This window comes from Triticum aestivum, chromosome 2D (genome assembly GCF_018294505.1).
Source record: "Triticum aestivum cultivar Chinese Spring chromosome 2D, IWGSC CS RefSeq v2.1, whole genome shotgun sequence".
Lineage (NCBI taxonomy): Eukaryota > Viridiplantae > Streptophyta > Magnoliopsida > Poales > Poaceae > Triticum > Triticum aestivum.
Window position 1 is genome coordinate 606,562,448 of NC_057799.1, and position 15,640 is coordinate 606,578,087.

General features: G+C 43.7%; 2 protein-coding genes across 2 annotated transcripts; one reads left to right on the top strand and one right to left on the bottom strand.

Annotated features, from left to right (window-relative positions):
- Positions 1-404: 404 nt before the first annotated feature.
- On the bottom strand, positions 405-893 carry LOC123050357 (uncharacterized). The gene has a single exon (XM_044473164.1). It carries the CDS (start codon positions 878-880, stop codon positions 641-643), a length of 240 nt encoding a protein of 79 aa, XP_044329099.1. The 5' UTR covers positions 881-893; the 3' UTR covers positions 405-640.
- Positions 894-6,945: 6,052 nt separating this feature from the next.
- Positions 6,946-9,466, top strand: LOC123050358 (small RNA degrading nuclease 1-like). Its single transcript, XM_044473165.1, has 10 exons — positions 6,946-6,953; positions 7,168-7,384; positions 7,533-7,698; positions 7,798-7,880; positions 7,986-8,055; positions 8,189-8,289; positions 8,577-8,711; positions 8,791-8,898; positions 8,978-9,082; positions 9,224-9,466. Exons 1-10 carry the CDS (start codon positions 6,946-6,948, stop codon positions 9,464-9,466), a joined length of 1,236 nt encoding a protein of 411 aa, XP_044329100.1.
- Positions 9,467-15,640: the final 6,174 nt, after the last annotated feature.

A 15,640-nucleotide genomic window follows, 5' to 3' on the forward strand; every position in this document is an offset into this window, starting at 1 on the left:
CAGGATTGGTCGCAAGTGGCAGTCATTTTGGTTCACTGGCTGCACGCGTAAAGAGTGAAAAGCCAATGGACAATTATTCATGTGTTATTCCATCGCAGTACTTCTTGGGATCATCTCATCAGTTTTCTTAATTAAGTTTATCCTTGGAAAGGAACAGCTTACCCAATGAAACCGTACGTAAAGCCATTCCGCACGACTAAACACAACTTGTATACATACATCTGGTACTTGTACGTCCGTACGGACACAATACATGTACTGCTGAGCGAATGGCACAAACCGATAAAAAGTGATCAAAACGATTATATATTTCTTTACAGAAGGAATACAATTTAACCGAACAAACGTACGTTGATCCCAGTTTGCAAAGGTTGAAGTTCTTTCACAGCTAAATGGAAGAGCAAGTTTACGGGTGAGATAGAGATAGATAGATACATATCACCAACTGTGTGCGGCGGCTACATCATTCGCATGTGGGGTTACGGGTGGTAGCGGCCGGAGGGCTTTGCTGTTTGCTTTCTTTACATCCACTATGCAACCGTACGCATATGCTAGCACTAAACTTCACCGGTTAGGACATAGGGCAGGGCATCTCTTCTTTGTGAAGAAGAAGAAGAAGACGGGCAGCTAGCTCTGGTGATCAGAAGGCGAGGAAGAAGCGCTTGTTCCTGCTCCTGCGGCGGCCCATGGAGTCGGCGGCGACGAGGTTCTTGGCGATGAGCTTCTGGGCCTGCCGGCTCTTGATCTCCACCCTCATGCTGTCCGTCTTGCCCATCTGCTGGTATGCCGCCGCCGCCGCCTTCTTCTTCCCGCCGCCACCGGCCCGCATCTTGGACCTGAGCCCGTCCACCAGCTTCCCCAGCTGCCCCATCATCACCATGGATGGATCCCCCTTCCCCCGGACGAAAAACTCTACGCACGTACAAAAAATAAGCAAATTAGCTGAATTCCACCGGCAGCCGACGGCGCGACAAACACATGTTGGACATGGATACCAGAAACGAGCAAGCTAGATACCTGAGCAGGAAGAGGCAGATGAAAGCACGAAGCATACAGAAGTGAGGAGGAGAATACAGGTGGGTATCCGTGGTGGTTAAATAGAACCATGCAACGGAAAAGCCGGCGAGTTGGTGACGTAGCAATAGAAAATGACCTGAAATGGCTCTAGCTCTTGATTGGAGGGAAAGACAGACAAACGGACAGACAAACAGACAAACATGTTTTGAGTGAAAAGATCAACTTGTTTTGATTGATAGAAAGAGTACAGTTTATATATGGCCGGAAGAGATGCGTCGAATAGACTCGACGGTTCGAACAGTCATATCCTAGGTCGGTTGCTAATTAAAGGATGCAACGGTTTGAAAGAGAGACACGTCCCTTGCTATGCAACCGCACGGTGTTTAGGCAAAAATAGATTCCCTATTAATTTAACATAATTAATTAATTCTAATACTCTCCGTAATCTACACTTGTCCATGTAGAATATTCATACGCTTGTCTAGGTATGATCATCATCCCTAAGATTGTCCATTGTAGTATCATCACCTCGAAAAGATCCTTCTCAAAAATTCTTCAATAGGATCCTTGATGAGAACCTGCAACATAAACTCACAAAGAGAAAGAGTACAATATGATGTTTTTAAACAGGAATAGTTCAGGGAGAAACTCCCCCTGATACTTGCAAGTCCCGAAGTCGTCGCATACCAATTCTATGAACATATTTATGGAATGTAGTATTTGGTAGAGACTTGGTAAATAAATCAGCAAGGTTTTCACATGACTTAACTTGCAAGATGTTTATTTCCTCACTTTTCTGAAGTTCATGGTGGAAAACCCACTTAGGAGAAATATGCTTAGTGATATTACTCTTGATGTATCCTGTTTGCATCTGCGCAACACAAGTCGCATTATCTTCGTAGATAATGGTAGGTGATTCTATAGAACCAATTCCACATGACTGTTGTATGTGGTTTATCATTCTGCGAAGCCACACACATTCACGTGATGCCTCAAATAATGAAATTATTTCAGAATGATTGGTAAATGTTGCCACCAGAGTCTGTTTAGAAGACTTCCATGATATGACAGTTCCACCATGTAGGAACACAAAGCCGGGCTGTGATCTACCATTATGGGGATCAGATAAATAGTCAGCATCTGCGTATCCAATCATATTAGAGTCCTGATTTCTCTGGAACTGAAAAAATAGGCCACGGTCCTTTGTGTCTTGGAGATATCGAAAGATATTCTTGGCTCCAGACCAGTGACGTTTAGTGGGAGCTGCGCTATGTCTAGCAAGTAGATTCACTGCAAATGCAAGGTCAGGTCTCGTGCAATTTGCAAGATACGCGAGCTCTCCAACGGCACTGAGATATGGAACCTCAGGTCCCAATATTTCTTCTCCATCGTCCCTTGGCCTGAACGGCTCTTTCTCTACGTCTAGAGAGCGAACCACCATGGGAGTTTTAGATGGGTAGGATTTGTCCATATTGAATTTCTCCAATATTTTCTGGATACAGGCAGCTTGGTGTACCATGATTCCTGAGGGAAGGTGCTCAAGTTGAATACCTAAGCAAAATTTGGTTTTACCCAAATCCTTCATCTCAAATTCCATCTTTAGGTGATTGCGTGCTTCATCAATTTCTTATATGTTGCCAATGATGTTGAGGTCATCGACGTACACTGAAATGATACAAAATCCTATAGAGGACTTTTTGATAAAGACACATGGGCAATCACTACTATTGGAGTAACCTGTATGAAGAAGGAACTCACTAAGTCAGTTGTACCACATCCGTCCCGACTGTCTTAAGCCATATAATGACTTATTCGGTTTTACACAATACATGTTGCGTTTTGCGCTTGTATTCGGCATAGAGATTCCGTCAGGAACCTTCATATACATGTCTGAATCTAGTGACCCGTAAAGGTATGCGATCATGACGTCCATCAACTGCATAGATAGACGGTTTTGCACTGCCAAAGATATAAGGTATCGGAAAGTGGTTCCACTCATTACAGGAGAATATGTCTCGTTGAACTCAATGTTGGATCTCTGCGTGAACCCTTGTGCTACGAGCCTTGATTTGTATCTCACCACCTCATTGTTCTCATTCCGTTTCCGGAGAAAAACCCATTTGTATTTGACAGGGAAAACATTGGGAGGTGTCAGTATTGCTTCAGTGAATACCTTTCTTTTGCTAAGCGAGGCAATTTCTGCTTGTATTGCGTCCTTCCATTTAGGCCAGTCGGAGCGCTTTTGGCACTCAACGATAGTCTTTGGATCATGATCAATGAGAAGGATATCTGCAATTTTTTCAGCAAAATAAATGTCGACAGTCGTAGACTTACGATTGAAAGATTCTCCAGAATCGATATAGTTGATGGAAATTTCCTTCACCCCTAGTGACTCTTCATGATTTACCAATACGCCTAAGTCTAGGTGTTCCGATGGCCTAGCCAGCGTGTGCAAACTGAAGCTAGGTTGTGGTGGTTGCCCTTCCACTGGGTGTATACTACCCATAAGGTATTTGTCAACATTGAGATGACTTGCATTTACTGACTCTGAGGTTTTCCTCCTCGATTTCCTTTGTTGCTTGTTGGAAGCTTGTTCCAGGTCAGAAGCCGTATTACTCCCTCTCTTTTTAGGAACAGGGAGTTGAGTGGTTTTTATTGGCATCCCCACTCTTTCGGGCACATTTCTGGCCGGATTTAAGGACTTTGTAACACCGTTTAGATCAGTAAATGAATCTGGCAGGTTATTTGCAAGATGTTGCAAATTAATGATTTTCCGAACTTGGAGTTCAGTCTCTTGTGTATGTGGATCAGAGGACGAAATGGCTTGAGCATTCCAATCAATTTCCGGGCATTCTTTCTGGTACTTGAAGTCTCCCCTAATGCCGGAAAGTGTTCCTCATTAAAAATACAATTAGCGTGACGGACTGTGAACAGGTCCCCGGTAAGGGGTTCTAGCTACTTAATAATCGACGGCAATTTGTACCCCACATAGATCCCCAGTTTCCTATGTGGGCCCATGGATGTCCGCTGTGGTGGTGAGATCGGGATGTATGTAGCACATCCGAACTTACGCAGACGGGAAATGGTAGGAGGATTTCCACGTACCAATTGCAGAGGGGAAGTACTATGATATGCAGTAGGCCTCAATTGTATCAAGTGAGCAGCGTGTAGGACCGCATGACCCCAATAAGAGGTTGGCAAGTTGCAATTCATTAACAAAGGTCCTGCAATGAGTTTGATCCTCTTAATCAATTATTCAGCCAAATTTGTGTGTGAACGTATGGAACAGAGTGTTGAACTTCAATCCCCAGGGCCAGGCAATAATCACTGAAAGCACGCGCAGATGATTCTGCAGCATTGTCCATGCGAATTGTCTTAATTTGAATTTCTGGATAATGGGTTTGTAACTTAATTACTTGCCTTATTATCTTGGCAAATGCATGGTTTCGCGTGGATAGAGGACACACGTGTGACCATCGTGTAGATGCATCAATTAATTAAGACCATGAAATACCGGGAAGGTCTGGATAATGGTTGGATGGGACCACAAATGTCTCCTTGAATACGTTCAAGAAACTGAAGTGGTTCAACTTGTATTTTGAGGTGGGAGGGCCTCAAAATTAGCTTTCCCATGGCACAAGATGTGCACACAAAGTCTTGAGGAAATTTTGACTCAAGCTTATTATGACCAATGGAATTGCTAGTAATTTTTCTCATCATCCTGATCCCGCGATGGCCTAGGCGATCATGCCAGGTTTGAAATGTGTCAACATTTTGAAAAATTACTTTGTATGCAACATGTTCTACGGGTTTGATGTACGTATAGTGCAAACCAGACGATAGAGAAGGAATTTTTTCATGTACCTGCTTGCCATATCCGTGATCTTTGGTGAAGAGTAGATACTCCTCTTTGTTGTCTTCATGGGTTTCAATGTGAAAGCCATTTTTACGGATATCTCGATAACTGATCAGCGTACGTGATGAGTCGGGATACAACAAAGCATCCTCAATTTTCACTTGTGTACCGCCTGGGAGGGTAAATATGGCACGTCCAGTGCCAACGATTACCGTATCACGTCCAGCGATAGTTAGAATATCTCCATTCATCTTTTTCAGAGTTTGAAAATATTTCATCTCCCTCAGTATGGAGTTTGTGGTTGCACTATCCACAAGGCATAATTCCTCTTCCATCGGATTGTCACCGTAGAGAACTATATATAAGACAAAGAACTATTTCAATAAGAAAATCTCATGTAAATACATAGAATACAATCTTATTTATATCAAATATGTTGGTACAATTAAAATCTTATTATATCAAATGTGCTGATACAATATAAAGATAACAACAATACTTATGTTCTTATTACAACATCACAAATGGACATAGCTAAATAGATCACTAAGGAGATTGTGGGACTAGTAGAAGTCTCCAAACACGTCATTTGAGGTATACTCAATCATCATGTTCTCCGTGTCAGCAAGGTCCTCTGGCTGATGGAACACAATGGTGTTGCTCGGTCTAGAAGGAACATCGTGCGAACTACCGGCTCCATTGGCGCTGTCTGAATGAAGGTTGAAGTTGGCTTTGAACCTCTTCCCTTGAGGTGCTTTGCGTCCCTGAGATTGCTGGTACAACATAACCAGATGCTTTGGGATCTTGCACTTGTCAGTGGGGTGCTTGTAGCATCCACACTTGTTGCAAAGATGAGCTTTATCATGCTTGGGCTTTGCAGTGCCTTTTCCCTTGTCTGAGTTCCCAGACCTCCTATTCCTAATGCGCTTTCGCTTGTTCTGGAAATTTGATTGATTGCCCCTAAAGGCACCATCAAACTTCTGTCTATTCGTGACATTCATGTGAACTTCAGGTAAAGGTTGTGCCCCAACTGGGCGTTGAGAGCCATTCTTAGCGAGTAGCTCATCATGCTTTTCAGCCTGAAGTAACATATGAATAAGCTCAGAATAGACAGTATAGTAGCGAGCACGGTATTGCTGCTGGAGGATCCTGTCCGAAGGGAGCATAGTAGTTATAGTTTTCTCTATCTTCTCCGCATTAGTAGGTTCCTTCCCGCAAAAGGCAATTTAGAACTTATCTTATGAACCTTGTGGTTGTACTCATCGATGGACTTGAAATCCTGAAGACGAAGGTCAGTCCAATCATGGAGTGCTTCTGGCAAGACAACTGCCTTCTGCTGTTCATATCTTGTTTTGAGGGCTAGAAACGGAGTACTGGGAGATTCCTCCTCTAAGTACTCAGACTTTAGATCTGGGTGAATATGATGCCTTATGATGTATAAAGCTGCATAGTTTTGCTGTTCGGTCAGCGGCGTGGTTCCGGCCGGTAGAGGAGTCTCCGGGTCCTGGATTGCACGCGCTATCTCACGGGAAGCAAGACTGATCTTGACGTCCATGGCCCATCAGCCGGCGCTGGAGGCGGAGGCGGAATCCGAAGGGGAGCCGTGAGCGTGGGCTCGGGAATGTCGTCTCTTGCGCGAGCGGGGCTGTCCACCTTTGGGGTGTGGTTGCCGCGAGCAGCGGCGCGATGGCCGTGTCCAGGGGCGCGGAGGCCACATCCAGCGGCATGGTGGCCTTGTCCAGTGCCACGACGTCCAAAACGGCGGAGGCGGTGTACGGCCCGGTGAAGTCGACGGCGCCCGCCTGCTCCATGATGGAGACGGGCGGCGAAATGGCGACGGCGGCCATCCTGGCGGATGAGGCTGAGGAAGAAAAAGCAAGGTTAGGCATCTCACCGTCGGCGAGGCCTTTCGGTGCTCTCGGCAGAGCGTGCGTGATAACGTGTTTTGAGTGAAAAGATCAACTTGTTTTGATTGGTAGAAAGAGTACAATTTATAAATGGCTGGAAGAGATGCGTCGAACAGACTCGACGGTTCGAACAGCCATATCCTATGTCGGTTGCTAATCACAGGGATGCAACGGTTTGAAAGAGAGACACGTCCCTTGCTATGCAACCGCACGGTGTTTAGGCAAAAGTAGATTCCCTATTAATTAAACATAATTAATTAATTCTAACAAAACAGACACACGCTGGGTTTTGAGTTGACGAGATGAATAATAACCACTGATGAATGAGAAACGAAATAGGCGCGAGGAATAATATCTTGGATTGCGTGGGGAATATGGATGGTGCAGCTGCTTCACCAGACCTACAAAGCGTACCGTCACAACCACACACTGTCCCGGCCCAACCGAAGGCAGCTTGATAGACCGTCAGGGCTGCCTCCTTCGGCGGAGACAATGCAGCGACACAGGCGCGCTCCTCCTCCTCCTCTTCCTCCCGCTTCCTCTGCATGCGCTGCTCGGCATCTGCGCGCTTGTCCGCCAGCCGGAGCTGCCGCCAATGTTCGAGGTACATGGCCTCCTGCGCCGGCGTGGCACCAAGCCAATTGGGGGGGGGGGGGGGGGGCTGACGAACTCGTGCACCAAGCCAAATGATGTCTTTAAGGAATATTTCAACTTCTCCACTACCAAAAATAATTGGCATTACTTATTTGCAGGGGTGGAAAGTAATGCGGATAGGAAAAGTTTCTAGTACTATGAACGCTGGAGCCATGTTGGCAATTGACTGTGAGATGGTCCTTTGCCACGATGGTACAGAAGCTGTTGTCCGAGTATGTGTTGTAGACAACAAACTCAAAAAAAAAAAACTGGAGGTAACATATTGTTTTGCTAAATAAAGTGTATTTAGATTTGTTTATCCAGTCCCGCTAACATTCATTTTTTCCCAGGTGAAGTTGGATACACTTGTAAATCCCCTCAAAGCTGTTGCAGATTACAGGACATACATCACTGGTGTATCTAAGAAGGATTTAGAAGGAGTCACATGCTCATTACTTGATATTCAGGTTTTTTTTGCGAGGGAGTTGATATTCAGGTATGTTGTCTGTACGAACATCTTGCATATTTTTTCCCCTTCTTGTGAGTTATATTTGTGTCCTTTTCTTTTGTAGAAATCACTGAAGAAAATATTGGCCAAAGGAAAGATTTTGGTTGGCCATAGCTTATATAGAGATCTATATGGTAAGGTGTGACTGGATCATGTCTGATCTTCTTGAAGTAGTTATATTCAGTGCTTCTATTGTGTTTGTTAGGCATGTTTTTTTCTTAGATAACATTTAACTCAAGGTCCTATTGTTCCTCTCTCTGATTTCAGCTCTGAAGTTTGATTACAGTCGAGTCATTGATACGGCATACATCTTTAAGTATGCGAATTTACCTACTACTTCATCAGCTTCTTTGAACAGCCTTTGCAAGGTATGGTCACAGGGGCACCATATAGCAGTGTTTTCGCTTCTGCTAAATGAGAAACATTGTGCACGCAAGACAAATATAATGACATAAAAGTACTCCTTTGGGATCTCATGCCCCCCTAAACTGTCTAGAATAATGTTTGATTTCAAAATTACAAGATACTTCCGTTCTTTTCTTGGTTTATTTTTCCCTATTGGTGCTGCAAGCCGGTCCTCTTAGATTTTCAGATAGAAAACCCATGGTATGTATCTATGAATGCTAAATTGTTTACTTATGTTTTGTGCCTGTAGTCTGTTTGTGGGTATTCCGTTCGGGAAGACGGAGAACCACATAACTGCTTGAAGGATGCAGAAGCTGCGATGAATCTAGTTACTGCAAAGCTCAAGCATGGATTTAATGATCCCATCGAAATTGCGGAGAATAGTGTAAGAGTTGAAAGGAAGTTCTTAGTCCTTCCCGTTGTTATTCAAGTTGCAACATGACTTATTTGTTTTTATTTCTTAGGTACCTGAACCTAACCAGATGAAGTTGCTTGCTCAAAGAATTCCAGTCTACCTTCCTTGTCAAGTGCTGCTTAAATTTTTCTCTGGGAATCCCAGCATCGATGAGAAGGTTTTCTCAGAGCTTTTGTTGCTTGTTTGATAAACTTATATGCATAAATTAGTGATTTATTCCCTTTCCTTTTCAACAGATTGATTCAAGGATTCGAGGCGAGTTTTACTCTATGTGTATTTCTTTTAATGACATAGATGAGACATATAAAGCCTTTGATGAATTAGATGGCCAAGAGACTAAGGTACGCGTGACATCATAGTTTGGTTCCTTACCATAGTTTGCTTATTCAACTCAATTTCTGGATAGCACCAGTCTGAATTGCTGACACATGCAGCGGCACACGATTAACGTTTGTACTTTATACTTTTGCTAAAACATTCAGGACTCCAGTGTGCGACTCCAAAAATCAGTACTCCTGAAGCGTGACAATGGAGATGTCGCGGGCTTCTTTGTCCGGAAGATGGTATATGGTTCCCGACTCAGCAATTCTGAACTTTTGAAGAAGAGGCCACATCCTACTCAGAACACGGAGCAAAAGAAAGAAGATGCCAATGGGGATAAGCGAAAAATGCAAAGAACTAGCAAGAAGCATGTGAAGAAAGCAAAGGCACCGGTTGTCGAGTGAAGAGCTTCAGGGGTGGGCTGATGCTGAACCCGTCTTGTTACAAAAGGACGCCAATCGATTGGATGAGGTGTTGTCGGTGAAGGATATTGAGATCAGACACGCTGGAAGCACTCGATGTCGAGAGGAACGGTTTTTTCATGACTCGGCAATCATTTTTGGTGATCTCTAACCTCTAGGTCTTGCCCATCTAGGCGGTTGATAGCTAACCAAGGATCATGAAATTTTATTCGTATGGAAGGGTTTGCTAACTGACTTAAACTTGAGTGTACTTTCAACTGAATGTCGTAAGGGTTTAGGAAGTCTGCATGATTGGACTATTCTTGCGCCATGTGATATTGTTGTTTACAGGTAGCATTTGGAGATCCACTAAATTGGAGGTTGGTAACATAAAAAAATCACTAGCAGGCTATCAACATTTGGAGGTTGGTGGATTAATTCCTAGATAAAATTGTGGTTGTGTTCAAGGTTCATTAGCAGAATTTTGCATAAGTAGTAAGATTTCATTATATCGTAAGTGTTCAATGTTTAGAATATCCTATAAAAGAGATTCTTATTCTTCTCATTGTTCATGAAATGTGGTAAACAACCTTTTTTTTAACAAAACTAGCTAAAATCCACATTCCTAGAGGAGTTAAATGTTGGTGTATAGCTATAGAGGATTTTTTTGCGTGTTTTTTTGCAGGTAATATTGCACGTTGTTTAATGCTTGTGGCATCATACAAAAAATATCTCAAAAGATCGAACATACCGCTTCCAACTCAAACCTCTATAAGAATATTAACAAAATGAGATAGTGTCTTTCTACGTTTATCCAAGAGAGCAGAAACCTCCCATATTTCAAGCAAAACATGTTTCATCTCTACATTATCTCTCTCTTAGCTTGAAAACACATCTCACCCCACCACCTTTTTCATAACAACGTGTTTGGCTACAATGGGGAAATGGAATTGGAGTTAACATGTGGGAGTTTGGTAGGGGATTAGGCATGGGAAGTTGATTTTACTCCCAATTCCAAGTTTGGTGTGTGGTGGGAACTAGTAAAGAGAATTTGAGAGTACCCTAAAAAAAGAGAGAATTTGAGAGCAAGTAGCTTTCCAGCTTATCTCACCCCCATTGCAGTATAATAAACTAAGTAGAGAGAGAGAGAGTGAGAGAGAGAGAGAGAGAGAGAATTGAGCCTATTATTGAGAAAATTATCAAAAAAATCTAGCTGGACGGAAAAATACCTTTATTTTAAAGGGAAGTTGATTTTACTTTGCACTTGTGTGGATAGCATCCCTGCTTCTCTAATGTCGCTTATCAAGTTTCCTAAATGGGTCGCGAATGCTATTTTTTTGTCAAATGACTCACTGGCAACCTTGGAGATGTTTACAAATGTCATGTAGCCCATTGGGGCCTTGCGGCAAGAAAAAAGTTTGTGGTTCGGGTGTTCCTAATTTGTGAGATTTTAGCTTGGATTTGTTGCCTTCATGGGGGAATAGATATGTTGTTGGGGGATAAGAGTTGGCAAAAACTTATAGATTTTAAATATGGGACCCCTAAACCCGACATTTTTTGGGTCTAAACCTGGTGTATATTATCTGTTTTGGAAGGGCTTAACATGGGCTTTGTCTGCCTCTAAGTGTTATTTCAAATGGAAATTTGGAAATGATTGTAGTGTTAACTTTTGACATGACATCTCTATTGGGGATTGATCCCTCGGGGTGCAATTTTGGGAGTTGTTTGTAGTTGCAATCAACAAAATAATACAGTTGCAGAGGTTTGGGATGGCTCTGTTCTACGCCTTTGTTGAGAAGACACGTAGATTTGGAACCGTTTAATTCAATAGTAAAAGTTAACAAGAAAATTACAAACAATATGGTAGAGGAATATGTAAACTTGCATGAAAGTAAGGAGTTAAGTTTAATGGATACAACACAAGGAGCTTCACGATGTTTTTCCCGGGCTCATATAGTTGGTGTTATTCTACTTCATGGTGATGCATGCTTCAAATCAAATGGTTCAAAGATCACAAGGACTCCTATTGCTTCACTCATCAGGTGGTCGGCCAAGCACAATCAATATATTTCACCATGGTCTGCACCAAGAAGCCTCATTAAGGGCTGGATCTTGACAAAAGTAAACAATCTTTGAGCCATCAAAAACTTTGAATCCTTCAATACGGAGATGAAGAAGGCTCTCAAGTGATTCATAATTATCTAGGGGGCGCACACCCTCCAAGAGTTATAAGCAAGTCCTGAATTACATTTGATTTTGACTAATTGGTGAAATTAACCCATGTCACAATGGTCGATTTCTGAATTACATTTGATATTCATAAGTTATTGAAACTAATGGCAAAAACACTTTTTCTAAAGAAAAAACTTCCTTTAAATTTTCCTCCAACAACTCTATATTGTAAATGAAAATAAATCACGAGAACTGATATAGTCACAGTTTATTACGTTCCATGGGTTGATTGGTGATCATGATTGGTTTGAGTTGTATTTTTTTGGTGCTGTCCTATGTTGTCCTTCGTTTCGCATAAACGTGCGGGGTTACCGTTGTAGTGTGTTGCAATATGTTTATAATTCGCTTATAATGGTTTTATTGCAGGGTCACTTATAATTGGTTGCGGGAGTGATAGAAACCTAAGCCCGAGTAAGTGAGTTGTTCCTATGAGATTAAAGGGGACTTCACAGTTAATACTATGGTTGGGCTTTACTTGATGATCTTTAATAATTGTGTATACTTGCTAGAGTTTCAACCATAAGTACATGTGATCCAAGAACCGAAAATATGTTAGCTTAAGCCTCTCCCTCATATAAAACTGTAATAAAGATTATCGGTCAGTTGTTAAATACCTAGGGACAAACCTTTTTCTCATTGTTCTCCAAAAACTCTACTAAAACAACTAACTTTTATCTTGCAAAGCTATCTTTTTATTGACGTAAAGTAGTTTTATTTCTTGTTCTAGGTAAAGCGAGCGTTGGTGTGTGCAGAGTTGTATCGGTGGTCGAAAGAACCTCGAAGAATATTAATTCTACCTTTAGCTCCTCACTGGGTTCGACACTCTTATATTTATCAAAAAGCTACAACTGATCACCTATATTTTGGGGTCATCAAGCAGCAGACTCTGAAGGCTGCGGTGGCCTATGAACGGGCATTCCCATGGGCTAAGCCGCCGGTGTTCTTCGATCTCACCCACTCCGACTCTGAGACGACGCCTAGGGCTGCGGGCTAGGGCCGCTAGGCAGTTCTTTTATTAATGTTTAATTATGTTTGAAGTGGATTTTGGCTGCCAATTTAAACATTTTATTAATTTGCATGTTCAATATTTAAATATTCTGTAGTTTTTTGAAGACCACACGGACTAATGTGTCGGTTGAGTTATGCGTACTAATGGACCAAATCAAAACCGGACTCACGCGTCCACTCAACCAATCTAAACAGGCAAAAGCGCACAAAAGCTGCATCCAATTGCGTCGACGGGTTGAAGTTGCCCTAACAGAGCCGAACTCTCATTTGGGAATTGGGAGGTGTATGGAGAAAAGAAATGCCGCCAACAGTTCAAGCAAACTGACGGGGCATTGCAACCAAACTATAAATCCTAGGAGTACTTGATGCCCTCGTTAAACACGAGTAGATCAGTTAATGAAACCAGATTCGAGGCTATGAATTATGTAATTAATTACAGTTTGACAAAAGAAGGCTATTAATTAATCAATGTGGAACATAGTCAAGTTTGCACATGGCGGATCTGTTGTGATGCCCTGTCTTACCTAAGGGTAGCGGGGTCTGCTTCTGAGGGAAGCAATGTCTGATTTAGCATCCATAATTAATCAAGAACGCCATGGCGCATGTGTTCCTCATCGCCGCTCGATGGGGAGAGGAAGACATGTAGCCAAATATTTTAATAAGGTTTCGCGCATCCGTCAACGCACAGGCGAGGTTTTCACCCTTCCTTTTAAAAGAAAATTCTTTTGAAAAATACTGCAAGATATATATACAATCTTGGCTTAATAAGATCACGCACGTCATGCACTGATAATGTTTACCTGACGTAGGATGAGGAAAGCATATCCGTAGTTTGAATTGTTTACTGGCTGTACGGCACCGTACGTTGCGTCACACTGCGGTGGCGTCGCTGTGGTCGGTGTATGAAAATAACGGTCAAATCCTCTCGTATGTTTTCATGACTGTATAATGGCTCATTATCTTGGCTGTAAGCCCACAGAACTAGTGACACCTAACTAGCGAAATTGTAATCTCTTGTATATATTATTCTCTTTTCTACTCCCTTCGTCCGGAAATACTTGTCATCAAAATAAATAATATGGGATGTATCCAGATGTATTTTAGTTCTAGATACATCACCTTTTATCCATTTTGATGACAAGTATTTTCGGAGGGGGGAGTATAAAGTTAAGGTACGCCATTGGCGTATACTCGAAAAAAAATGCCCACAGAATTAGTGGATTAGGTGGGTAAATAGACTATATAGAGCATATAATGGTGGCCTGCGTAAGCTTCTTGTTTCAAAGAGAGGCGGTGGCGACTGACGACGGATAAGCCACATGAGAGAAAAATCAGACACGACTGATATATGAGCAAAGTCAAATATGAGGACGGGCGATCAGCCGCACTAATCCGCTTCAGTTTTGTGGCCACAGTGAACTGCAGCTGCCAGTCAATTTGGTTCACTGACTGCAAGTGGCAGTCAATTTGGTTCACTCAGTGCATAAAGAGCATAGTTTTAAATAGCGGATTATGTCAAATAGCACTGGCCCTTCAAACCAGCATAACTTTATTGTATAATTGTACATAAATGATATTTAACGACACCCTGCTCAAACAGCTATAACCAAACTATAGCCGACTATTAAAAACTTTATGAAAAAAGTCAATAGACAATTATTCATGTGTTATTTGGTTGTAGTGCCTCCTAGGCTCATCTCATCTGTCTTTCAAGTTTGTCATTGGAAAAGGAGTAGTGAGAAACCCTTTCTTCGTCCCGCGCCTCTCCTGCAAGAGGTTGGGCGAACCCTAGTCGACACCCACCTAGCCCCCTCCCTCGGCCCCTCCACCTCGTTGTCGCTAGGAGGCACCATCGGGAAAAGCCTGGTCGGCGTCGGCGGTGGCAGAGGTCTCTCTTTCTCCTCTCATGGCGGATCGCGGGACGGGGCGCAGACGCCTAGCAAGGACGTCGTGCATGGCGCAGGGCATGGCGGCGGCGACCGGCATGCAGTGTTGTGGCGGCCGGGCAGGCACGGAGCGGGGACGAGGGTCGTGTGGTCTAGCTCAGCTGGGTGTGCCCTCATGGCGGCTCGCTGGAGATCCGGATTTGGTGTTTGGTCGATCGACGCAGGTAGCGCGAGCCGACGGCTGCGGCCTTGGTTGTTTGTGGATGCAGACAGTGCTCGGTCCTGGCAGCGTGTGTACCAGCGGCCGATGGCGGTCGGGGGTTGTATTTCGCTCGGTCCACCGGGACTGGCTGAGGACGCATGCGTGGATGCCTCCTACCATGGAGGTGTCAACCCAGATTCCGTGATGGATGCCGGAATAGGAGTGAAGGAGACACCTTTTACTCTTCCTTCTGTTGTGATGCATGGTGATGTGGACGGAGGGCGGCAGCTCCTGATGGCATCCGCATGGTTGATTCTCAAGCAGGCACCATTGTGGTGGTGGTGGCTGCCCCTCTTGGTTGTGTGGGTGGTGAGTGGTGTAGTGATGGATGGCTCAGGATCGCCTCTTTCTTTGGCAGTGGGGATGCCCCGATCCACACCTGGGGATCTAGTCTCGTCACGCTTGTCCTGGAAACCTCATGGTCGCACGGGGGAGCTGCCGAGCAAAAGCTTCGAGCTTTGTCCTTGACGACAATGCCACTCGTGACGACACTCTCTTCCCAATGACGTTGTCGTGGTGCTCCTTTTCATGTCAGGGCTCCGGGTGAAGACCCTTGTCCATCCTGGACTCGGCAGCGGTGATGCTTAACACCGTTCTCCGTCCTGAGGGTGTTGTCATGGAGCTTAGCTGTTATAGGGCGTAGCGTGTCGTTGTACTCCGTCTTCATTTGTACTCTTTCGGTACCGTGGTCGCTTGTGCTCTGTGTGCTCCGGTTATTCTGGGATCGGCGTTGTATGAGGGCTACCTCACCATCTCGTATCGGCAAGCCGGGTAATTTTTCGGTTGTTC